At 37.7% G+C, this 27282-nt stretch overlaps 1 protein-coding gene across 1 annotated transcript; it reads left to right on the top strand.

Annotated features, from left to right (window-relative positions):
- The first annotated feature begins 454 nt into the window (after positions 1-454).
- LOC120541044 (TRAF-interacting protein) lies at positions 455-27031 on the top strand. The gene is made up of 16 exons (XM_039772308.1): positions 455-855; positions 6189-6300; positions 8650-8707; positions 8896-8979; positions 10037-10076; positions 14061-14188; positions 15796-15890; positions 16174-16287; positions 17453-17540; positions 19192-19281; positions 20065-20153; positions 21620-21775; positions 22754-22799; positions 22882-23001; positions 24091-24141; positions 26455-27031. The coding sequence occupies exons 2-16, from the start codon at positions 6203-6205 to the stop codon at positions 26563-26565; spliced, it is 1368 nt and encodes a 455-aa protein (XP_039628242.1). The 5' UTR covers positions 455-855; positions 6189-6202; the 3' UTR covers positions 26566-27031.
- Positions 27032-27282: the final 251 nt, after the last annotated feature.

The raw sequence follows: 27282 nt of genomic DNA, 5'->3' as shown, positions 1-27282 counted from the left end.
TTATCAAGTCTAAATCCGGCCCTGGATATATAGTTAGATTGATTACGCTATTCACCGTCCTTGTTGGGATTTGAACTAATAACTACAGACCTTTGCTGAGACACCGGTCATCACTTTACTAGCCTGCTCATCATTCCACCGAATTTAGAAATTGTGCAATAAAATAACTGCCTTTAATTTCTAATAAAGTAACGTTCTCTCCGATAGAACAAATATTTTGGATAAATACCAAGTATTTTTCAGATAAGATCGTGCTGCTTTAACGAAATGTGATTCGCGTATCAATTTTGTTCCTTACAAGGATAATCGGCGCTTTTGCAGTTCAATCACGTATTACTTAAAAACAGAGTCCGGAACGTTTTCTACAAATCGAAGCAGGACGGGGCCTTTTTTCGGACGCACAATGCGGCTGCGTCGCAGGTATTTGAACTAACCGCGGGAAGCGGAAACGCGTTTAAACACTGGGCTAGAAGTGATCGGTTTGTTTGCAAGTCCAGGCAGCATTTTCTGTCAAGAAACGGAAAACTCCAAAGTTTTCTTTCGAAAATGTCACAGATTTTAAGGGTGTAAATCTGATTCCATCGGATAAAAAAAAAAAAATCTTTTTTTTTTCTTTTCATGCGATCACAAGTGCTAAAAGTATTACTTTCTTTCTAGACTGGATGTGTTTATAGGTAACCATGACTGTTGCTCGAAGGTGACTGGCTCAATTACTAATTCGTCCCGTTTCCATAGCCGTTGGTGTTGTCATTTTTTTACAGCGTTTGAGCTGTTACCTTGCTTACTGTATATGAAACCACACGGGAGGAAAGCAGACCACCGTCAGCAAGCAGAACCGTGTCCGGACTTTCAAACGTAAGTAGAGTTATTTCGTTTCAGTAAATGTCCCCATGTGAACTGCGCATTGCATATTAGCAAGCTCCATTCGCTGGGATAGAAATCGTTAATCGACATCTGTTCCCTTCATGTAAAAGTGAATCCTTTTTAATTTGAAATATAGTCCTCCTCAGATCTTGCCGCTGATGCCTTTGCTGAAGCTCTTTTCTGCCTTCTGCTCTATTAATCCGGGATAACCCTCGGTTCAAAGCGGCCTACAATCAGATATATGGGTTCAAATAATGGTCGGACGGACGGATGGATGAAACTTAAGACAGTGGATGCCATATTCTTAGTGTTATTATTCCTAACCTGTACATTTGAATTTGCATCTTATTGTGTGCATCAACTCAAGCAATAAAGTGTGTGCCAAATTATACAAATGCCATGCAGATTTTTACGGAATTAAAAGAGCATTGAAATCTGCTATGGGTCTTTAAAGTCAATATAAAATCCAAGAGAAGTGGCATCTTGGGAAATGAGCTGCTTTTCGCTGTGGACCATAAATGCCGGAGTAGCAGGGTTTTAGGATGATACGCTGCATTAAAACCTACTGATCACCAGACTCGATGATTCGATGAGGGAATTCTTCTAATTTCCTTCTTATGAATCTATTGTTTGAAGTGCTTAAAGCCAGATGTCATTGCATCTGCTGCTGCAGGCTTCTGTAAATTCTTCTTACTCTGTAAATATTTGCTTAGTTTGCTTATATTTTTTCCTTATTTGTCAGAAGTTTTGGATCCTTATCTGACAAAAAGACAACTTGAATTACCCTTAGAAAGGGGCAGTAGCTACTTTAGCTTTATAATCTTAAAAAAAGTAGTATAGGAGCATTAAAATGGTCACTTGCATGTAAGTTGTATGTGTTTGACCAATATGTAGCAAAACTCCGTCGTGATAAACAAGAATTTATTAAAACACTGTGGGAGTGTAGACTGATACAGCGCGTTCCTGCAACCCCCCGACAAAGCACCTCAAGATCCCTAATTAGGACCAGAATGCAGCGGGTGACACCTCCGCACCCCATTTGTTTGAATGGAACAGTTTGAATGTTTTTTTTTTCATGGTTGGTGGAGTGCCAATCCTGCCACCGACCCCCAGGTTTTTCCCACAACTTGGAGAACCTGCTTGTAGGACTGGATGCAGATTAACGTCATACTCAGGATAGAGCAATTTCAGATTAAGGGTCTTGCTCAAGGGTACAACACAGTGGAATCACTTTTGTCGTTTTATGGGATTCAAACCAGTAACCTTCTGATTGTTGGCGCAGATCCCTAGTCTCAGAGCCACCACTCCACCTATTCACATACTGAATACTTCATTTTACTTTAATAGAAATGAGAAACCGGCTTACCTGGTGTATTTCTTACTCCATTGCAGTACTACTGTGTTGCACCGTGTTAGCCATTATGAATGTAGTGAGAAGTCGAGCAAAATTATACCTTTTATTGGCTAACTAGAACAGGGGTGGGCAATGTTGGTCCTGGAGAGCCGCAGAGGCTGCAGGTTTTCATGCCAACCCATTTGCTTAATTAGAAACCAATGCTTACCAATCTCAGACCTGATTTAGTTTTATGGCTTGTTAGTCTGCAATGTAAAGTTCTCATATTGTAGATTTTTTTTTTTCCTTTCCAACGATATCACCTAAATGATTTGAAACCTAAAAGGATAATTTTTAGTCTGTTACATTTTTCTATGAAGTGTTATATTAAATCGAACACCAAACCGTGCATGATGAACACACACAGATGTAAATGGAAACAAGCTAGATGGAGAACTGCTGCCTGCTTTGTCATCTATATCTTACTGCTAATATGGAGTCATTAAAACACTGAATGCTGCTGTTTAAGACTGAAATAAGCAATTAAGGGTGGGGATCTTTAACAAGCGAGACCACTAAAATGAAGCAGCAAAATTTCACTTGAGCAATGAGTGCTTCGTCAGCAATAATTGACTTCTCATTAAGAAACGGGGTTGGAGCAAAAACCTGCAGCCATTGTGGCACTCCAGGACTGACATTGCCCACCCCTGAACTAGAAAGATTACAACATGCCAGCTTTTGAGGCAACTCGGGGCCCCTTTAAATTGTGATTACATCCTGCCTGAGTTGACTTGAAAGCCTGCATATTATCATTTTTTTAGTTAGCCAATAAAAGGTGTCATTTTGCTTGACTTCATAATACTCTACTGCATAAAACCTTATTTTGTAGTAGATACAGTACATATTTCGATAATAATCATTGTCAAAGAGTAAATAAGGTGATATTGATTTGCTTATTCTTCAAATTACCGTCCTTCGAGTTTGCTGTCACCTGTAACACTGAACCCTATTCTCATGTTCTACCCACTATACATATTTTTTTTTTTTTACTTTTTCATTACTTTGCCTAAAAGTTGTGTTTCTGAGCCTGCACATCCTCTAGCAACTAGAAGAGTTGAGAGTAGGCCAAGAACAATTCAAAGATGGGATGTGACTCTTAGCACAGGGCACACATACAGACATTTACAAAGTGTAAATATTTTAGACACCTTCATCTTCTCATCTGTGCATTATCCAGAAGAAAAGCATCAGAGTCACTTCTAGATAGATAGATACTTTATTAATCGCAAGGGGAAATTCACATAATCCAGCAGCAGTATACTGATACAAAAAAACAATATTAAAGAGTAATAAAAATGAAGGTATAACTGACAATAACTTTGTATAATGTTAACGTTTACGCCCCTGGGTGGAATTGAAGAGTCGCATAGTGTGGGGTCTCCTCAGTCTGTCAGTGGAGCAGGACGGTGACAGCAGTCTGTCGCTGAAGCTGCTCCTCTGTCTGGAGATGATCCTGTTCAGTGGATGCTAGTGCTGGGCGATATGGAAAAATCATATATCACGATATATCGTTATTGTGATATAAAATAATCCATATATCACAATAAACCACCCACAATAAAGTACGTTTCCAGTTATTCTCTTAAAAGTTTGACAAAAATATCATTGCATACTTTTTTTTGCAACTTTATTTTGAAGTGACATTTAACTGAACTGTCACAAAACCACAAGATGGAGTTTCTTTGCGAAAAAGTTCATTTTTATTTTTGATTATCACTTATATAAAGGACAGAGTATGCATTGCATAGCGACAAGACATTATCATTCATTTGTCATAGCCTATTTAATGCAATATTTTCTTTAGTAATTGATAAAATTAGGTTAGAAACGATAGAAGAGAAATAGGACGATAGACACTTTTCTATCGTCCCCACGATATATATCGTCATATCGCACAGCACTAGTGGATGCAGTGGATTCTCCATGATTGACAGGAGTCTGCTCAGCGCCCGTCGCTCTGACACAGATGTTAAACTGTCCAACTTTACTCCTACAATAGAGCCTGCCTTCCTCACCAGTTTGTCCAGACCTGAGGCATCCCTCTTCTTTATGCTGCCTCCCCAGCACACCACCGCGTAGAAGAGGGCACTCGCCACAACCATCTGATAGAACATCTGCAGCCTCTTATTGCAGATGTTGAAGGATGCCAGTCTTCTAAGGAATTATAGTCCGCTCTGTCCTCTCTTGGACAGAACATCAGTATTCTCAAGTATTTCTCAAGTACCAAACAGGATTTAAAGTTAAAATGGGCTGAATGAGTAACCCCACACAAGATGATCAGGTAATCGTGTGACACAACTGTCATTTTAAATAAATGCTTCTCATCTTACACAAACAATACACAAACGGACAGCATGACAAAAGGAAAACAGAAGTGTTTTAACAAATTCACAACATATTTATTGGGATAAAAAAAATTTACAGAAATTTGAATATGATTGAAATACATAAGTACAATTGTTTTGACGAATTGCACCAAATTGAAGAGGTGAGGTTGCATAAGGTTAGGGACAATTTAGGAGCGCCAATGCACCTAACCTGCAGTTCACCTTACAGCGAGGCAGCAGCGCTACCACTGCGCCACCGTGCCACCCGCATTAGCAATGTGTTAAATACAAATAATTATATACAAAGACACACGATAGTTAAAAAAACACACACACACCCCAAGGTCTTTCCAAATGTAGATGTTTTGGAGACACATTTTGAGGTTTTGAGTGTCTGTAACACTCCTGCCTACTCTACTGCAGGCATGGCAGGCCAGCATTCAGTAATCTGGTCACGATTTGCCAGACTTGCTTTCGAGTTTGTCTGTGAGGGTTATGTGTAGGATTTGTGAAGTAATTAACTGTTATTTCTTGGTTTTAGGGAAGATGAAAGGAAGCACTGCTTTCTCCTCCTCTCTGTGTTTACAATGTTTTTCCCCTTGCTCTTCATGTCTTTCCATGGAGTACTTTTGCAAAATGCTTTCTGAAGAGGGGAAAAAAAGAATTACTCTCCTAGATTCTATCTGTCCTATCTATCTAGTCGATAAACTTGTACAGCAGGCAACAGAGGAGTATGTGTAAAATTTTCTATAATGCCTGTCAGCATTGGACCACATCATTATTGCTGCTTTGTGAAAGTTCAAAATGTTCTTACAGACACCTAAGGTCTGGACTATTTGTACACCTGGTGAAGCCGCGGGCGATGGCTAGTTACTAATAAAACTCTAAAAATGGCAAGATGGTCATGCTTACCCTGTTCATGTCTGAATTATACAAGTACAGTGCAGCGTGTTGTGGAGTCCATTTAAAGGATGACATTTTCATTTACCATGGTGTGGTCTCATGGCCGAAACATTTGTCTGGCATCCACAGGACAAACAGTTGGACCCCAGCATCCGAGCTGCTGTGCGATTCTGAGCAAGTTCTCGAAGTACACTCCAGCAGGTCTTATTTAAAAACATGGTGTTGAATTGTATTGTTGATGGCTTGTTGTTTTCATTAAATGCTCGGTGTTAAATGAGCTAATGAAAATGTTTAGCTAGGTAAAGAACTGGTTTTGAAACGTGTTACCCAGTTAAGATTTGACCTCTGAACTGTCGAAATTGATCACCCCATGTGAAGCTTATGCTGCAGTTTCTTTAATCCTGCTTTCTAGGAGTATTTCAAAACGCTAAAAATTAAAGTATCCTTTTTAAGAGGATAATCACAAATGAAATTAAAACTTGAAACTCTTTATGGTGTGATAATTCAATGCCTTTAGATTTTCATAGCAATATAATTTATGGCAAAGAAAGAAGAGCATTTTATCAATTTGGCAAATGCCTCACTTTATTTTTGAGAGGAGGGCATTGATGGAAAACCTTATAAAACTAAGTGTTTAGTATACGTTGATGTTTTAATTGTGAAGTAGATGTGATAATCCACTTGTTTCGTTTTTCTCTCAGATTCTGCATGAAAAATGCCCATTCGAGCTTATTGCATCATCTGCTCCGATTTCTTTGATCATTCAAAAGATGTTTCAGCTATACACTGTGGGCACACCTTTCATTATGAGTGGTAAGTTAATTGTAACATGTTTTCCTTAAGGTTCATGCTGAAATTAACGTGTTAGCATATCCCTATTGGCAAATCACCATAGACAGTTAGCCTTCATTCATTATTTCTTCTTCTCCCAACATACAGTATGTGCACACAATTGTAATATTTTTTTTATAACTATGGTGTCCTTAGCATGATGCATCTCCATTTTTAGTAACTACACACAACTACACTGTATCTCCTTTGTTTATTGTGGTCATAATTATCTGTTTAATCAGTCTGATATTAAGCATTAAAATTCTTCCACAGTGGCAAGCTTGGATTTTTTTTCCTCCCTAAATAATAAAAACCATCATTTAAAAACTGCATTTTGTGTTTACTTGTGTTATATTTGACTAATGGTTAAATGTGTTTGATGATCAGAAACATTTTGTGTGACAAACATGCAAAAGAATAAGAAATCAGGAAGGGGACAAATAGTTTTTCACACCACTGTATATGGTTATGTGAAAATTAGAATTTTCAGATTTTGGTTTTAAATAACAAGCACATCTTCAAGGGTGATTGATGGCAAAGTGCTTTACCTGTGCATGTGTTGTATGTGAGCTGATGTTCATCATTAGCTGAATTTTACGGTATTATATGGTAGTGGATAAAATTGCTTATAACCGCATGATATCCTAAATCATGTTATCACGATACCCGAGTTAAAAATGCAATGTATTCATTTACATTTTACAATATAAGGTATTGGGATATAGATTTGCAAAATTTTACCATTAATATTTTTTTTTAATTTATATAAACCTATTACAACCCATAGGGGAACCTTTTAGCACAACTCATCATATTTAAATCTTATTCTTAGTGTGGAAGTACTGAGAAATATGAGGGCCAAAAGCATTTGTTGCATTCAATGCTTTTATGATAGGATCTGCCACCCTTAATGGCATTAGGCAAATTTCACAAAGTTACTGTAGGCTACAATTTCAAAGTATTTGGCGGCCTCCACAATAAAATGACTCGAGTTGGGCCCTTGTTAAATGTGCCCTAATGTTATCAGGCATTAATTGAGATTAGGATGATTCATATTTAAATATTCTTTGAATATACAGTAGTGTGAAAAAGTAAAAACACTACTCAAAAAGGTTTTTCTTTTTTAAATTTTTGGTGTTATATAAATGTATTTTTGTACATAAGTAGGCCTATATTAGATTGTTGTTTCAACCACATTAGTAGATAAAGTTGATATAATTTTAAAACGTAGTATTGAAAAATATTTTGTACTTATTTGTACAATTTAAATCAACAAATTACACTGTGTGGAAAAATAAGTACACACCATCCTAATATTTTTAAGATTAGAAACCGGTAAGAAGCGTGTAGTTTGGTACGACCATTTGAGATATCAAAATACATCATGCCAAGCTTAAAACAAAACTCTGTGGCCCAAGAAAGACTGTTGATGCGTATGAGTACAGGGAGGGTTTTTAAACCCATCTCCAAGCAATGTCTAGTCATTCATTCCACTGTCCTAAAACTTATCCGCAAATGGAGAAAATTGCAGGCCTTTCATAATCTATCCGGCCTGGTAGACCCACCAAATTCATCCTAGGATTTGACTGAATTATACTAGGAAAGTCTTCAAGAACCCCAGGATAATATCAAGCGTTTGTAAGGCCGCTTTTTCTTTGGTCAATGTCAAAGTGCACGAGTCAACCATCTAAAAGAGACAACATATGAGGTCCTAAAAGGAAGAAGACTTTTGTCTCAAAAATATTTATAGATGAATGACATCTGGCAAACTGCAAACACCTGGGAGAAAAAGAGAACATGTGCTCTGGATGTATTGGACAAAAGCAGAGCTTTTTGGTTATGATGTCAGATGGTTTGTTTGGCGTTGACCAGCAGAATCTGGTGGTGGAAGCTTTACTGATTGGGGCTGTATTTATTCCTGAAGACCTAGACGACTTGCCATCATAGTGCCATGAATCCAACAGTATATCAGAGAGTACCTGATGAGGAAAACATGAAACCGTTTGTTAAAAAGCAAAATCTACTTAAGGTTCAGCTTCAGCAACAAAACAGTGACCCAGAACACTCAAGCAAATACAAAATTAAGTATACGTTAATCTTCAGGTGCTTCTGTAATGAAATGACAGTAGTCCACAATGTTGGTCTTACAGTCTGCTACCTCCTGTCCAGATGGACTCTCATGGACAAACCTCATTCTAAGTAGTTCTAATATGAGAAGTGCGTTTAAAACGTAAGGTGGAGGTAGCACATATTTTATTGTAATCACAGTGTTTGTCTTCTAATATTTAATTAACCTTTCTTTTTTGTTTTCTGTCTACAAATTCTCTTTAGCCTTCTTCAGTGGTTTCAGACTGCTCCTTCCAAGACATGCCCTCAGTGTAGAAAGCAGGCAAGCATCGTCAGTTTTCCTCAAAAACCTGACTAATTCATAATCTTATATGTGTGTGGGTGTGTATATATGTGTGTATGTATGTATATATGTGTGAGTGTTTTTTTAAACAAGAATCACTGCTTGGAAAATAATAAACTTTTTGTTCTTATCTAGATATTTATCAATAATCTTTGTATTTTCCACAGGTTAGCACTAAACACATAATAAACCGATTATTCTTTGATGTGGGCACAGAGGAAGGCACACCCCTGGACGCAGAGAGTTTAAAGGTGTGGTAGAAATTACTTTGTCTGTTTCTGATTTACCTGTTTGTGGAAGAGTGGTAACAATATTGACTCAGGAATTGCTTCATCACCATTTACCCGGTGTGATCAATTACTTTGTTCTTTGTTTCCAAGTAATTAATATTAAATAATGGATATTGAAAATCAAAAGAGAAATCTTGTCACAGTAACGTAAGAGGGTGAAAAATGTATACCTCGGACTGCTTTGGTAGAGCTAATGGATTATTGTATCTGTCTGTTCATGCTAGCTCTGGCTCTGAATGAAATAATTTTATTTTTTTTTTAAACTGGTACATGTCCCAGAAAAAAATGATAAACTTTACCAACCATTAAAAGCAAATTTCAAAGCAGAATTTATAATAAGCATAAGAGTTTTATAGATACCAAATACTTTAACTTTTACAGATAATTGTAGCATTGTGGCCATTTTAAAAAGCGTGTTACAAAGGAAAATGAAAGTAAGTTAAAATATCAGGTAGAAGGGAAATCAAGTGAGGAAATGTAGAGAATGAAACTAGGAAAGCATTTACTAATTTAGGCTGATTTAAGTTTCTTCTAAAGAGGTGTCTGCTCAGTGCTGATATGTAATCTTTTGTTGCAAATTTGCATAATGGTACTGGTTTTCTAATATATTTGATATAAATTTGATTTGTGCAGACTAGTCTTTAATTTAAGATTATAAATATTATTGTTAATCAAATGATTAATGTGAATAGATTTTTTTATAAAATCTGTTTAAAGTTTGCTAAAATGTAGTATACATATAACATGGAGTTTTAGTTCAAGGAATCTGGAGAGGGTACTGTATTTAATAGCTTTTTTGTTTTATTTATTAGTTGATAGTCACAAGCAATATAAAGTCGTGATAAACATTGTAGGAAGCTGAGAAATCTTCTTTGTTTCCAAACTCGGGTTTTATTTTGAACATGTGGTTATGTCACTTCTCAGAATATAAAATATAGATACTGATTTGCAATTCTTAGAAGTTGTGAATTTTAGAGTTATTTCTACCTCCACTAAAATCAAGTCAATTAATTTTTAGAATGAAGTGGATAATGTCAAAATTCTGCTCAGCTCAAAAGGTAAGAAGTAACATTAAAGATTTTGTTTGTCTATCTGTTGATTTTACATTATGGCTTTAAATTGTTTACTGTAGAGATATTAAGATGACTAGAAGTAGATGGTGCCATTTCAAAGTTTGGCATCTGGGGTTTTAGTACGTGGGAATTCTATAATGTCTAAGGTGGTCATAAAGACGTGTAATACAATGGAGCTGGATTAAACTTGTACTGATTTGTTGTTTCCTTCACTAGCAGATACGTTTAAAATCTTTCAGTAATACTTTCATTTATATCTCTTGTCCTGTTTACCTGATGATGTTTCTTATGACCTTGTATTTGTGTAAGCAGAACATTTTAGACTGTAATCCGCACTTAAGAGCCTTAAAGCCCAGAACACATTACTTTTTCTAAAGCTCTATACTGCCCTCCACAGGTTTTGACAGGAAACTACTCCCTTTACTGGAAACAAATGTGAATATAATTCATGTTGATTTTTTTAAGGGTCTATGCTATGGAATTTATTTTTGATAAATATGCTAAAACTGTCCACTGCTTATTATTATTATTATTATTATTATTATTATTTTATTCAGCATTAATCCAAACAGTGGGTGCATGTAATTGATCTTTGCTAAAAAATATTGTCCCTTTGAAAATTCAAGACATGAAAAGGTGGGTTATTATCTGCTGAGGTGCAGTCACAGACTAGAGCATCCTAAATATGTATGTACCATGCAGAAGATGACAGTTAGGAAAAAAGGAGACAGTTTTGTATTTTAATGCAGATTACATGTTAATTGAATTTTCTTTATTTCAATATAACTTATTGCCGTAACAGTGATTGTAATAACTTTAGATTGTTTAAAGTGCAACATTTTAAAATGTGATTTTTGTATAAAGCATAATAATGTCTCTTTGCTATCTGTAGTCATAAATCTGAAAACCATAATTATGCAACGGAAATAATTTATAGCTAAGATAAACATTCTATTCTAGTGTTAAGGCCTTTACTGGCTAGCCACGCAGTGGAGTACTTTGATGCATGTGATGAAGCATTGTCCTGCATAAAAAATCATGGTCCTCTTTAAAGATGCTGACTTTTTCCTGTACCACTGCTTGAAGAAAGTGTCTTCTGAAAACTGGCAGTAGGTTTGGGAGCTGAATTTGAGTCCATCTTCAACCCGAAAAGGTCCAACTAGCTCATCTTTAATAATACCAGCCCATACCAGTACCCCACCTCCAACTTGCTGGCGTCTGAGTCGAAGTGGAGCTCAGTGCCCGTTACTGATCCAGCTGAGGGCCCATCCATCTGGTCCATCAAGTGTCACTCTCATCTCATCAGTCCATAAAACCTTAGAGAAAAAAAAAATCTGTCTTCAAATACTCTTTGGCCCAGTCTTGACGTTTCAGTTTGTGTGTCTTGTTCAGTGGTGGTTGGGTTTCAGCTTTCCTTACCTTGGCCATGTCTCTGAGCACTGAACACCTTGTACTTCTAGGCACTACAGGTAGGTTGAAGTTCTGGAATATGACAGCACTAGAGGATAACTGGTTCCTGGTTGCTTTACGTTTGATTCTTCTCAAATCTGTGGCAGTTAATTTGCGTCTTGTTTTTCTCAACACGTGTCTTGCGACCCTGTTGACTATTTGCAGCAAAATGCTTGATGGCTCTATGATCACACCCCAATATCTTAGCAATTTGGTAGAGTGCTGCATCCCTCTGAAAGACTTTTTACAGTTTTTTGACTTTTCAGAGTCCGTTAAATCTCTTTTTTGGCCCATTTTGCCTAGGGAAAAGAAGCTGCCTAATAATTATGCACACCTTGATATAGGGTGTTGGTCTCCTTAGGCCACACCCTCCCTCATTACGCAAATACATATCACCTGTTATGCTTAAATCAAATAAGTGTTCAAGTTTATACAGCTTGGAGATGGAATATATGCATGAAAATTATGATATGGTCAAAATACTCACTTGCCTAATAATTGTGCACACAGTGTATTGTGTAGGTGCCCCTCATGCCACCAAACCAGCTGTAACCCAATCGAGTCATTGACTTCACAAGACCCCTGAACATGTCCTATGGTGTCTGGTACCGAGACGTTAGCAGATCCTTTAAGTCCTGTGAGTTGCAAGGATGGGCCTCCATGGATCGGACTTGTTTTTTTTTTTTTTTTCCTAGCATCTGTTACAGATGCTAGATTTAATTAAATCTGGGCAATTTGAAGGGCAAGCCAACACCTTCAACTCTTTGCCATGTTCCCTGAACCATTCCTGAATACGTTTTGCAGTGCCGCAGGACACATTATTTTGCTGAAAGAGACCACTCTTTCTATCAGGGAAAATCTTAGCCATGAAATGGTGAATATAATTCTTGTTGAATTATGGTCTGAAACAATTTATAGCTAGGCGGTACGTGTCAAAGTGACATCTGCATGAATGAAAGGACCCAAAGTTTCCCAGCTGATCATTGCCTGAGCATCCCACTGCCTCTGCCGCTGTGCCTTCTTCCCATAGTACATTTTGCTGCCATGTCTACCCCAGGGAAATTACACACCCAGACATCCACCCTGTTTGTTCTGACACCTTTCTTTTATGGCAAGCATTGAGTTTTTTCAGCAATTTGTGCGGCAGTAGCTCTTCTCTGAGACTGAACCAGATGGGCTAGCATTCGCTCACCTTGTGCATCAGTGAGCCTTAGGTGCCCATGACCATGTTTTCATTTCACCAGTTGTCCTGCCTTTTTTTGGTACTAGGTTCTAATAAGTGTATAGTGGGAACACCACATTAAGACCTGATATTTTGTAGATGCTCTGACCCAGTGTCGATGAGCCATCATTAATTGGCCTTTGTAAAACTTGCTCAGATCCTTACATTTGCCCATGTTTCCTGTTTCCAGCACATCACCTTCAAAAAGTGACAATTCAGTTGCTGCCTAACACATCCCACCCCTTGACAAGTGCCATTGTACCAAGATAATCCATGTTATTCACTTCACTAGGTAGTGGTGTTAATGTTGTGAACGATCGAGGTATTGTTTCTAAATTTGAACATACAAAGTGTGTTGCAGTGTTTTCTTTGTGTCATAATGGTTTGCATGCAGTTAACTGATTCTTCTCATTACATACCCTTCACAAGCGCAAGTTGTGTATTGCACATATTCATTGTCACCCAAATGATCACGAAATGTACAGTAAGAGTGTTTATCTGGTGTGGTTGTTATAGTAAGAGATCAGATAGGTATTGACATCTTAAAACAAACATGTTTGGCCTGTTCTTGTCACTAAATGGCTCAAGTATACATTTGCACCAGGCCTAACTGGTCTTTTTCTATTGATACACTTCACTCAACTTTACGGATATTGTTACAGCCATTTTAACTTTGGTGTATTTAAAGATATTTAGATTAACCACTGAGGACAAATGTGCCCCATTTCTCTACTATTGTATATTTCTCTTTACAAAAGATGTGGCTTACTGTCTTATTGCTGTCACAATGCAGCTCATCGCCTTCTTGTTTCACAGGATCAAAAATATAGTCAGTCAGTCATTGACCAACCTGCTATATCCTAACACAGGGTCACAGGCAAAAATATATAGTACATTTCAAAATATGTTTAAATGATAATTGTAGCAGATTTGACACTTCTGTTTAATCAGATGTTGTCATGATGTTTATGACAGTTTGGTAATAGTCTGGCTTATTTTTCCTATTGTGCAAACAATGTGTGAATAAAAAAAAATTAAATAAATAATTTATTTTAAAAATAAAAATATTTCCCGTGTTTCAAAATGCAGTGGTATAATGAATGAAAGTCTGAAATGAATTAGCTTAGATATTTCTTTGGGGGTTTGAAAGATACTTTTAACATCTTTTCTTTGATCGGTGTCAAACTTCTGTGTTTTAATTGCATTATCTGGTCTTTTGAAAGTAACATTATCACATTAAACAGACTTACTTAGAGGCCAACATTTTGCCCTATTTACTAGTTTGGTTTTCTCCTCAGAAAAAGAAATTAAGGAGTGTCAAAAGATTATTGAATCTCTTAGGGAGACGGTGCATCTTGGTAACATTAATTTGCAGTCGCTGAAGAGGGAGCTGGATGAAAAGGATATGCTGTGCTCTGCACTACGGGTAAGGCAAGGGCAAAGTATTTTTCAGTGCTAGTTGATATGCGTTCTTTTGAGTTCTTCATTTTTTGAGGATCTAGGTACTCCTTCTCCCCAGAGTGTGATGAATTGTTACCCTGTCCATGGTTAGTCCCAACCTTGCTTCAGTTAAGCTGACATGGGTGCAGTGACCCTAAACAGCATAAGCCGCTGACAACATGAATGATTGGATGGATCAGTGAAGGTTTCTGTCGTCAAAACGCAAAATAATGTCTGCTGTTAAAGTTAGCTGGTATGTTGTAAACAGGACGTATACTATAGAAGTACTTAGGGGGCTTTGCTCGCCAATCCCACCCCGCCTGCGCTACATGCCGTTTTGAAGAGGGGGACTGAACGCACCCCAAGTTCAGTTTTTTGGGGTTTTTTCTTACCTCCTCTTTGCTCGATCAGCTGCTGCTGTGCTGTGTGATTTGCATCTCGTGCGGCGCTTCAAACATTTTAAAAGCCTGTGAAGCAGCTGTCCTTTTTCTCACTGCCTTGTGTTGTGTCTCTTCTACCCCAGGCCTCCTCAAACACTATTCGATCTCTTTTCGCTGTTCCGTTATTTCTCCGAGTAATTTCCGTTTGTTTGCGCTAATGCGATCTTTACTATAATTTTTTTGAGACTTTTGAATTTTAATACTTCCATTATCTCCAACCTGCTTTGCATGTGTATCCCGCCAACGTTTTTAAATTCTTTACGATGTTCTACTTTGTCATCTACTCTTTGTCTTTTTCCGGCCCCAGGTGTTGTTAAATCTCTTGGCACAAAGTCTCGTCTAGCGGGACGTGAAAGTGTCTTTCTGAGAAGATCACGTCTCGTCTTGTTCCTAGATTTTTTCATATAATAGAAGTTAAACTCATGTTAAAATTTAATACATTACAGCATGGCTTGAATAGAGACAAGAGTTTTATAGCCAGGTATGAGGACTGTTTGCATCTCTCAGACTGACACAGATTACCTGACTACAGACCCATATTGTTTTGAAAAACTCATCACAAACTTCAAAGGACTTTGTTGGACAGTTATCTTATCTAAAGATCTTGACCATACGTTGTTCATCTCTCTCTTGTTAAATTAATCTTAGCCTGAATGAATCTATTAAATTTTTTACATTTAAGATTTTTCATTTAAAGATTTACCAATGTTGTGTCTTGTCCTAGTGTGTGTATAAAAACACAGGGTACTCCAGTTTCTGTATTACATCTTGCCTGAGGAAGGGGCCTGAATTGCCTCGAAAGCTTGCATATTGTAATCTTTTTAGTTAGCCAATAAAAGGTGTCATTTTGATTGGCTTTTCTCTACATTCATATAATAGATATATTTTTGTGCAGCAGAAGTAACAGCAAAAAAATGTGTTTTTTTTTCTTTTAATAAATCTCCAGTTTCTAAAGCATTATTTAATAGACAACTCCAAAGTATGGCTAGTATTAACCATCATCTTATCATGAAATAGTACTAGTATTTCATGCTGCCCACTTTGTAGGATTTAAAATAGTAATCTACATTCTTGTATAGATTCTGTTTTAATTTAAAACATTTTTTTTAATGTTCATTTGTATATTTTGAGATTTTTTTATTTTTTTTTAAAGAAACAAATGCAGTACCTTGAAAAGCAACAAAATGATGCTAAGTTAGCTAAGGAGGAGTCGCAGCGACTGAGAAGCAAGCTGAAAACCTTTGAGAGGTATCTTTTTGCACCCAATATGTTGCATTTTCTGTATGTGATAGAAAGAAAAGCCCTGTTTATGTTGACTGATATCACAGTGCCTTTATTTAACTATTTGCTTGGTATACCTGACTTGTATTAACACTTGCACTAAGGTTAATGCTTATAAGTTTTCATATCTACTTATGCTAATACATGAATGTAATAACTTTTTATTTTCCATACTATCTATGTGGTAAATTTACAGTTTCAGAAGGCATGTTTTCATTGTTGGAATCCCTTTTGTCCTCTTCATTGACAGTCTTGATCTTCTGATACAAGGCCAGCGGAAAGAAGTAGAAGCCATGGTTAAAGATATGGGCGTGGGCCAGTCTGCCGTGGAGCAACTCTCCATCTATTGTATCTCTCTCAAGAAGTAAGCTCTGAGCAAATAACAGTACAAGTCTTTCAGATATATTTCAAATTCAGAGACGCTTTCTCAATGGATGTCAAAGTGAGTTTTCTTTTCAGGAAAGGCTCTCCAGCTTTTCCAAACAAAATATCGCTTAGTGTGAAAATTGTTCCAGGGGTGTGCTGTACTGGTGTGTAATGGTTGGCCCAGTGCTCTGACCCTTAAAGGTCACGTGAAAAGGCAGTTTTCCCCTTGGGGTATTAACAAGGAAGACCTTTGGTTTTGAATAGAAGTAAACATTCATTATATTTAAATATCCTTCTATTGAGGTAATACTGTAGTGCTATTTAGAAACTCTTCACTTATATGCGTGGACAGTAGTTTAAATAAAATGGCGTCAATGACATTTTAAAGCAGAGGTTCTCAAACTTCTTTAGAATTTCTTGCGTGGCGGTCCCTTTAAAAATTGTTCGGTGGCTTGCGGATCCTATTAATTAAAAATTAAAAAAATCAATATTATTTCAAGAAAATTGGGGGCGCCAAATACTTTGCACGAGGGTGCCACATACCCACTGCGCGGCACTGCATATGTACAGGCTGCTGTGAATAAAACATTTTTTGACAAACCATTATTAATTCAGAAAATATTACGTACATCTTATTTATTAAATTTAAGTTAAAATTTTAATGGGATGGATGATCTGCTTTGCCTTAACCAGTTCTTCTATGTTTGGCTTTGTTTTGTCCAGTACAACTCTCATATCATTTATCATATCATCGTTACTTCCCCTCGGTTGGTAAAGGTTAATAAATATAAAAATACAAATAGTATAAATATGCAATCATTTCTCACGGTCCCACTGAAACCGCTTTGAGACCGCAGACCCCAGTTTGAGAACCGATGTTTTAAAGGAACAAGACCAACAGTTTCACTTTTTTCTTTAGAACATTTCCTTATTTAATGCTGGTTTTTTTTTTTTTGTTTTTTTTTTTTTGAAAATTTTCTAATTATAAAAATGTTTGTGAAACAAGTGTACTTTTTCTATACATAATTGTATAAAGCACTGTAAGGTGTTTTATAATGCTTAAATTTAGATAGCTATCCAAAATATTTAGTTTACATATAAAGAGAAACAATGAATTCTTTTCCTTTTCACCCATGTAATGAAAGGAATTTATTTTCCTACAGAGAATATGAAAACTTGAAGGCAAGCCATAAAACGTCAAATGAAATGATAGAAAAAATGAAGAAAGAACTGTTTTCTGTCAATAACAAGGTAGGTTTACTATTATAGCTCTGTGGTTTAACATGAATTAGTCTGGTGCAATGTTTATATTCTGTACATTTTATTTGTATTAATTAATGATAGGTGTGTAGTTTGTTTTTTTGATGAAGACAATAAAGTTTAATGTCATAGACACTGCATTAACTAAAACAACCTTACATAACAGCTTTTGCTTCGTAGTGAGTAGCTACCTAAACTTACAGTAAGTCTGGTCAAGAATGCCAATTAACTCTGGTATACTGCTAATACACTCACCTAAAGGATTATTAGGACCACCATACTAATACGGTGTTTGACCCCCTTTCGCCTTCAGAACTGCCTTCATGCTACGTGGCATTGATTCAACAAGGTGCTGAAAGCATTCTTTAGAAATGTTGGCCCATATTGATAGGATAGCATCTTGCAGTTGATGGAGATTTGTGGGATGCACATCCAGGGCACGAAGCTCCCGTTCCACCACATCCCAAAGATGCTCTATTGGGTTGAGATCTGGTCACTGTGGGGGCCATTTTAGTACAGTGAACTCATTGTCATGTTCAAGAAACCAATTTGAAATGATTCGAGCTTTGTGACATGGTGCATTATCCTGCTGGAAGTAGCCATCAGAGGATGGGTACATGGTGGTCATGAAGGGATGGACGTGGTCAGAAACAATGCTCACGTAGCCCGTGGCATTTAAACGATGCCCAATTGGCACTAAGGGGCCTAAAGTGTGCCAAGAAAACATCCCCCACACCATTACACCACCACCAGCCTGCACAGTGGTAACAAGGCATGATGGATCCATGTTCTCATTCTGTTTACGCCAAATTCTGACTCTACCATTTGAATGTCTCAACAGAAATCGAGACTCATCAGACCAGGCAACATTTTTCCAGTCTTCAACTGTCCAATTTTGGTTAGCTCGTGAAAATTGTAGCCTCTTTTTCCTATTTGTAGTGGAGATGAGTGGTACCCGGTGGGGTCTTCTGCTGTTGTAGCCCATCCGCCTCAAGGTTGTGCGTGTTGTGGCTTCACAAATGCTTTGCTGCATACCTCGGTTGTCACGAGTGGTTATTTCAGTCAAAGTTGCTCTTTTTTCAGCTTGAATCAGTCGGCCCATTCTCCTCTGACCTCTAGCATCAACAAGGCATTTTCGCCCACAGGACTGATGCATACTGGATGTTTTTCCCTTTTCACACCATTCTTTGTAAACCCTAGAAATGGTTGTGCGTGAAAATCCCAGTAACTGAGCAGATTGTGAAATACTCAGACCGGCCCGTCTGGCACCAACAACCATGCCACGCTCAAAATTGCTTAAATCACCTTTCTTTCCCATTCTGACATTCAGTTTGGAGTTCAGGAGATTGTCTTGACCAGGACCACACCCCTAAATGCATTGAAGCAACTGCCATGTGATTGGTTGATTAGATAATTGCATTAATGAGAAATTGAACAGGTGTTCGTAATAATCCTTTAGGTGAGTGTACGTAAGACATGGTTTAAATGTTTTATTAATGTAGTCACTGATCTATTTTGACATAGGGTCACGCTTTAAAGACTTGGATTATATTTTTTTTAGCTAGCTCTAAGTTATGTGTAATTTCATTGTTTACAAAAATACAAAAGTATATTCACATCCAGTTACACTGTGTTTTTACAGCTTCAGAAAACCGTTGTGGAACTAAAAGAAGCAAAATGCAACTTTGAAGCTGCCCAGGATGACCTAAGGAATTCAGATAAGCAAATCACGGTAGTTGAGGCCTTTCTGACAATAAAAACAAAGTCTTCTAAAGTGTACTATTGTTGTGTGCAATAAAAATGCTCTGGTGTTGGATTGTTTAGGTATCTAAAATGTCATCTCACAGGGACCTTTCTAGCTGGATGTACCAGTGTGGAGTACAAAGGAAACACACAAAGATATTTCCTTCTTTTTAAGACACGTATGTCAGACTTTATCTGTTTGTAAGTCGTTCATCAAGTGGCTATGCACAAAATGTTTAAGGAGTTCATCGTAAGAGAGTAATATGATTTAAATCATAATTGTATAGTCTAAGTCATACTACCACTATAGAAGTACCATATGGAAAATAACATTTTGACAGATCAGTAAGTGTGCTTTAGTGTAAAGCTCTCATTAATGTATTCATGCAAGAAGAAAGTTAAAGGAAGAATCAGAAGACTCAGGAAAACTGCTGAATGCACACAAGGTCCCCTGTGCTCAGATTTATAATCGTTGTAGTTAGCATCAATTCAGGCAGTGCTGTCTAAAAATCAACAGCCCATTTTATTTCAGACTAGATGAATGGCTGATCAAGTACTCCCAAAAATGCAGCAAAGGTGTTAGTATTTTTCAAGACTGATGCAATAAGCACTCTGTATCACCACCATAAAACAATTGAGTTAAATACATCTATAATATGACAGAAGCTGTATTTAATCATTCAGTTACTCAATGTATATTTTTTTACACTTTTTCTGAATTGTGTTCTCTTTTGCCGAGGTTTTAGGCCTATACTACTTATGTATTTCACAGAGTCTGAAAAAAAAGGTGGAATTTCTGCAGAAGAGTCTCAGTACACCATCCCGCACCAATGAAGCAATTAGCCGGCTGGTCTTTGAAAGGTAAGTTAAGGAGACGTCACACAAGACACCAAAACATTAAATTCACATTTGGTCTCTGCTTTTTCTTTTTACTAATTGCACATGTGTTTTTAATTGTATCATATCCCATATTTTTAGTGTTCTTTTTCATAGGGTAATTTTAAAATTCCATTAAGTAATAATGTGGCACTATATTGAAACTAAAATGTCTGTACATGTGTGATGCTAGTGATGACCACAACATAATGAGTATATAGACTTTTAAACCAGACAGCTGATGATTACTAGAGATATGACACTGAGTATTAACTGTGAGTCTCGCGCACCCTGTGGAATGACCGCTGCTTTAGATGTGTTCAGACGACTCATTTGTAAGTGGATGCTGCATGTGTTTAGAGGCGTTAGAGTTTTCACAATTGTTAATTGATTTAATGGATGCTTTAGGACAACAGATAAGAGCTTCTTTAACATTACATATAAAGTAGACATATACACTAACAAAGAACAAATTGGATTTCACACAGTTGTATTAAAGGTAGTTAAATGTGATGCAATACCTGAATGCCATGTGAGGCTAAACGTAACAAGTCAGTGGTGTGTGTTTTTTTTTTTTTTTCTTTTGTTTTTTGTCATCCGCTTTGTCTATGTCCTTTTCACATCTGCAGTGCATCTGCATTGTAACAGTGAAATTATTAAAAAATTCAAATGTAAAAATACTACATGTATGCTTATTTCATCTAGCCATGCAAACCTTAAACAAAATAGTGAACAGTAATAAAACATTAGCATTTTTGCAAGAGGGGCAGCAGCGGTAGCGCAGTGGTAGAGCTGCTGCCTCGCAGTAAGGAGATCTGGGATTGCTTCCCGGGTCCTCCCTGGGTGGAGTTTGCATGTTCTCCCAGTGTCTGTGTGGGTTTCCTTCAACAGTCCAAAGACATGCAGGTTAGTTGCATTAGCGATCCAGAATTGTCCCTAGTGTGTGCCCAGTTATTTTGCCTTTTTGTCACGCAGCTACTGTCACATGACCAAATTCATTGGGCATATTCGCACCTACAGTGCCATATCATGCATTAGTTTCATATTCCATGTCAACGTCTATTGACCAATTCACATTATCATCACTATCACTCAATTGTAGCATTTCAGTTTATTCTAAAACTGCCTTTACAGCTTTTTGTTTGCCAATGTGTTTTTTTTGTTGGAGAGTCTTCCTCACCCATGAAAATGACCGAGTCACTTCAGAGTTACCATAAAGTGGTAGAGAGCATTGAATTGATTTTGTTTGCAGCATGATGCTATTTCTTCTAAATTGCAGGAAAACACTGTCCCAAGAGGTATTCAGGCTTAATATTATAAAGCGGACCGTTACGTGTCACCCCCAGTGTAACTCTGGTATAATTGTATATTGAGTTCCGAGCCCGAGAAAAATTAGTGATTTTCTTTAACTTACTTTTTCTTTAACACATACTTGTTTTCATTTTTTGCAGCCCAGCTCCTCTAGAATTAAAGCAGCCTTTTCTACACCAGCCAGAGAATGATGAGGACATTGACTTAAATGCCACCTATGATTTACCCACTCCTACACAGTCTGCTGACAAGTGTATCACTGCACCCAGCAAAAAGATCAAATTGGATACAGTACAGTAAGTCATGAAGCTTTTTAATATTGCTTGTAATAAAGTTTAGGTTTTTAAACACACAGATCTTTCAGGTCATAAGTAAAATCAGGTAAAACTGTGGTTTGTTATTTTTATACTAACCAGTCATAGTTTGTGTTAAATCTTTATATTTAAGTAATGAGTAGTCTGTATGTGACTAGCTATAGCTAGAAATATTAAATTATAGAAAAATAAAATCAAAAGTTTGTAAGATCCAAGCTATTTATTATTTTTAGTTTGTGTTCATTTTTTATATTGCTTGATTTAAGTACAATTTCAATTTTGGTATATATTGTGATCAAAGGCACTATATTGTGCCCAACCAGGCACAGACTCACACTGAGGCACGTGTAAAAACACAAGAAGACTTCATTTCTCTTCACCCGTGGGGCACGTCTTCCCCATGAACCCCACAGGCATAACAGTCTCAAAGCACCTAAATCAAAACAACAACACTCCTGTTTTGGCACCACCACGCCTCCCTGGCAACCTCGTCCTCTTCCTCCCGATTCTGGCTGTTGAGTGGTGTTGGCTGACCCCTTTTATAACCCACCTGAAAGTGTTCAAAGTGCTTGACCACCTGGTTCCAATTGCACTTCCAGATGGGGCTGAAGACTTGTCCAGCAGGGCTCCAAGACCCATGCAGCTCCCCCTGGTGACCACCTCTGATCCCCACAGGGCTGTGGAGGACTCCTCTCCCATGGAGCCCTGCGGGAAACTGAGGCACCATCTGCCACCAAGCGTCCTGGGGTATTGAGTAGTCCATGGTTGCTTCCCTGGAACATGTGTAGAAGGGGCGTATATATATATCATTTAAGACTTTTAGTCTTGAATCAAATGAAATAGTAATTTAATTAAAGTAAAATGCTTTTAGTTATTTATTAATTATCCTCTTTTGATGAATGTCAGCATTGTATTAGGGGAACAAAAGCAAACTTTTTTTTTTTTTGTTTTCCCTTTCAGATCAAATGACACTGGCCAACTTAAAAAATCCATGGAAGACAACAAGGTAATAAACTGGACTTTCAAAGTTAGAAAAGATCTCAGGTATTCGTTTTCTGACAGGTTTGCATCTTGTTTTTCATATCCAGAGCTCGAGGCCTCGAGAAGTAGAAGATACAACCATAGGTCCTTTCCTTTGTAACTCTCTTCTCTTCAGAAAGAAAACCTTTAGAAGCATGCTTAACTCACAGAGAAATGTCTCAAGCATGGTAAGCATTTTTACTGCTTTCTTCTTTTAAAATTGTAACTTGAGGTGTGCCAGTCCATCCATCCATCCATTATCCAACCCACTATATCCTTACAGGGTCATGGGGGTCTGCTGGAGCCAATCCCAGCCAACACAGGGTGCAAGGCAGGAAACAAACCCCGGGCAGGGTGCCAACCCACCACAGGGTGTGCCAGTTATTTTTTTTATTTTATTTTATTGCTATTTGACTGCAATAAAATCATTTCATACAAATAACTCAAGATTAACAAAAAAAAGGTTTGAAACAAATCAACCTCCACCCCTGAGAAAGAGAGCTAGGCCAGCAGAGCAAAACTTAAAGCTAGTAAAAACAAGTAAATCATTGACTAAAGATAAATGGAGCAAAAGAGGGGAGAGAATCCACTTCCATAATTTAAATGCTTATTCTAAAGTGTTGTTGATCAGATCCTGCCAGGTTTTTAAAAAGTTCTGCACAGATCCTCTAAGTGCGAATTTTATTTTTCTTCCAGTTTCAGATAGTATATAACATCAGTTACCCACTGAATTAAAATAGATGAGTTAGTAATTTTCCAGTTAAGCAAGACAAGTCTGCGTGCCAATAGTGTAGTAAAGGCCATTCCAGTTTGTTTGTCCTTCTCCACTTTAAGCCCATCTGGGAGCCCACCAAACACAGCTGTTAGTAGATTTGGAGGGATTGTGACGCCAAGGCTGTCTGAAATGTGTTTAAAGAGTTTGGTCCAGAATGATGTTAATTTGGTGCAGGCCCAGGTGTGCCATGTTGGCTTTAAGAAGTGGACGCCTACTATTCAGGGGGAAAAAAATTAATTGTTAAAAGAAGCTTGACATACTGACATTTTAAATCTCAATATGTAAATAACATGGTTGTAATCGTGTGCCACACAGGACAGAAGTAGTGGTTAATTCAGTGATTGTAAAATGAAAAATATAGGAAGAGCCTACTGTTTCAGTTGAAGTTAGAAAGTTCCAAAAGTTTTATACAGTATTTATTTGTCTGTCGTTTGCATTTAATTTTTGAAGAGGGTGTTAACAAAAATGCAACTATTTTAATTTTTTTTTAATTTTCTTACAGATGAGAACTGGCTTTGATGGGCTTGGCGGAAGAACAAAATTTATTCAGCCTGTATCCTTCTCCAGTTTTACATTATGGTAACCCTTAAACTTTTGTGGGTTTTGTAGCGGGGCGAATAAAGATGCAGGATAAAGTCATATGCTTAAGGTGCCAAAACCCTGTTTAACTGGGACCAAAAAAAGAAAATTGTGCGCCTTCTCAATGGCTATAGTTGTCCTCTCTGGAACATCTAACAAGCATTTCTGGTTTAGTTGAGCACAGAAGCAAGGTCACCATGAAAATGAGACACCACAATCCAGGAGCAGTCTCCTTTTATATCATGCAGGGCCTGCTTTGGTTTCAGTGCCCTCAATGGGTGGTTTGTTGAGGTTGTGAGGGGAACCGCACCCACTCTTGTCCTGAGGTGGTGCTACTTACTTTGAGAGAACGTGGAAGAGGACCCTCTGGCACACATGCATGACATGAGATATATATATATATATATGTGTGTGATACAGTACCTGCCAAATGATACAAAGAGTACACAACATGTGTTTCGCTCTTATTTTTGGCTCATCACGTGTATGCAGCTTTGCTTCACCTTACTGGGGGGATCGAACCTCAAACATCAGCACCTGAGGCAAAACCTCTGACATTACACCACGGCGGCGAGTTGGCGTACTTGACAGGGTGAAGATCGCAGTATTACATTGATAGGTCTGATTATTTAGGTGGTCACCTACCAGGGTAACGCTTGTGGTTGGTCAGCTAGTCCACAAACATCTTTTTATAAAGTATGAGTTTCAGCTGTGGGCAGAGTTTTTAATATGGCTTAGAAAAACCTAGAAATGCATGTAGAGCAGGGGTGCCCACACTTTTTTGGCATGCGAGCTACTTTTAAAATGACCAGGTCAAAATGATCTACCTACCTTAAAAATGCTATATATAATATATATACATATACACACACTCACTCACTTACTTTGAGAGAACCTGGAAGATGACCCTCTGGCACACATGCATGACATGAGATATAGATATATATGCTGAGTATCGGAGTTGGGTAGTAACGAGTTACATTTACTTGAGTAACTTTTTAAAAATGTACTTCTAAGAGTAGTTTTACCGCACCATACTTTTTACTTTTACTTGAATACATCTGTGAAGAAGAAACACTACTCTTACTCCGCTACATTGGGCAACACTCAAATCGTTACTTTTTTTCCATTTGATAAAGTCTGACAGACAATTTTTGAACTGCTTTGTGTAGCGGATGCTGTCAAGTTGCGCTCACGCCTTCCATTGCGTCTCCAGCTCTGACGTGAGGTGTTGGATGTTCCCCAAATTAAAGCTCTGCAGCTTTGAGGACTGATGTTATATTTTTTGTTTGAAAGCATTAACTGGGCTAATCATATTGGCCATATTGGTTTTCTCTTTTTCCTTAGAGCTGTAAACTAAGCTCATTCAACATGTTGGTCAGATCGGGGAAAAAAAAATGCCAAGTCTAGCGGCCATTGATTGTTATTAAGTTGCTTGTATTCTGCATGTTTAATGACAAGGAGAAACTCCTTTTTCTCTGGCCATGGGTCTTGAAATCTCAGCATGAATTTCTCCCTAGCCCTCTGCCTCAACGAAGGCATCTTTTAGCATCTCTCCATCTTGGAAGGACTTCTTATGCTTAATGATCGAGTGACTCGCCCAGAACGATGCTTCGGTGTGTCTGCCTTTGCTTTTGAATTCAGCTGAGTGAAAAATGACGGCTGTCCGATTAACTGCGATTTTAGTTCCCTCTCCTTTCTCTTTCTCAGATCGCTTTTGGGAAGGAAGTCAGTTTTGCAGTTTTTATGAACAGTTCGAAAGTGCCTTCCCACATTTTCCTTCTTTGGAATAGCAGTGACAGGTTGACAGATCAGAAAAACGCACTTCGATTGTGACATTCATCTTCCAATTCCACATCCAGCCCATGGACAATTTTTTTTTTTATTAAATCCCTTCTTTAGTCTATATAAATTGAAAGGCTAACTAGATCACTGCCGGAGTTATGCAGTAGCTCGCGCGTTTGATCGTGCATGCGGGATGACCAGTATGTTAGAAAAAAGGAGATTTCAGAATGGCCGCCCAGTATGTCAATCAAGTGGCAAATGCCATAGGGAGGATATATGATAGACTAACATTTAAAAAAAAAATACTAATTTTTGAATGCAACGTGATCTACCTGCACTCCCTCTCCGATCTACCGGTCAATCGTGATCAACGCATTGGGCACCCCTGATGTAGAGTATCTAATTTCAGATATTGGAATTGGTGATTTATTCGGCAGCGTGTAGTAGAGCATTTGTGAGCTTTAACCGTTTTGGTTTTTTCCCTAACCTTAATTCATCTCAGTCTCCTCTCTCAGAAATCCGTCCTCTAGCAATTAAGGCCAAGCGCAAGAAGGTGACCAGACCTACCAAACCCTCGGTTAATTTACCTAAGCTGGACAGCTTCTTGGAATGAAGCCATAAATCGAAATGGACCATACACTTAGACCACCAACGTGGACAAAGAGTATCATATCAAACCCTAATCCTATCTGTAATTATGTCATTTGTTTTTCCAGAACATACTGAGGGAGGATCCTGGACTTTACAGACGGCTATTATCATGGTGTAGGGTTTTACTGGACATGTGCAGATGACAGAAAATAATGTCTGTAGGCTGCCCGCAGTCATTTGCTAGATCATGTTGAGATGCACTGTGCTAAACAATTTTACCTTTTTTTATTTTTTTGTGAATATGAATATGTCATAACGCAGACTTGTCATGTAGATGATCTCAGTAATTTATATAATTTCAAGATGTCACCATTCCATGAACTTCCTTCAGTACTGACATTTTCAAATGTAGATGTTTGTGTGTTTAATTTATTCCACATTTTTCTTTTTAAAACTAGTTCTAGAATAAAAATAGAAGTCTGACTGTATCCCGCCTTTTCTCTGTGTTTGTGGTATTCGGGTCTGCGTTCCCTTCTGCTTTCACTTGTTCGCACCTCCTGGTATCTGGTCTTTGATTTACAGTGGGGGCTTTTCTTTGCACATATTTCTGAACCCTCTTGATCATTTCACCTTGATGTATTATACGTTTCTTCTTCTTTCTCTCTTTTTTTCTTTACTGGACGCCTCATCCCCAGTGGTGGTCCAAGAGCTTTTCTGTGAATACGTGACTCTGTACTCC

Source organism: Polypterus senegalus, chromosome 12 (assembly GCF_016835505.1).
Source record: "Polypterus senegalus isolate Bchr_013 chromosome 12, ASM1683550v1, whole genome shotgun sequence".
Taxonomy (NCBI): domain Eukaryota; kingdom Metazoa; phylum Chordata; class Cladistia; order Polypteriformes; family Polypteridae; genus Polypterus; species Polypterus senegalus.
The sequence above is the reverse complement of the archived record's forward strand: the minus strand, read 5'-3'. Positions and strand labels throughout refer to the sequence as shown.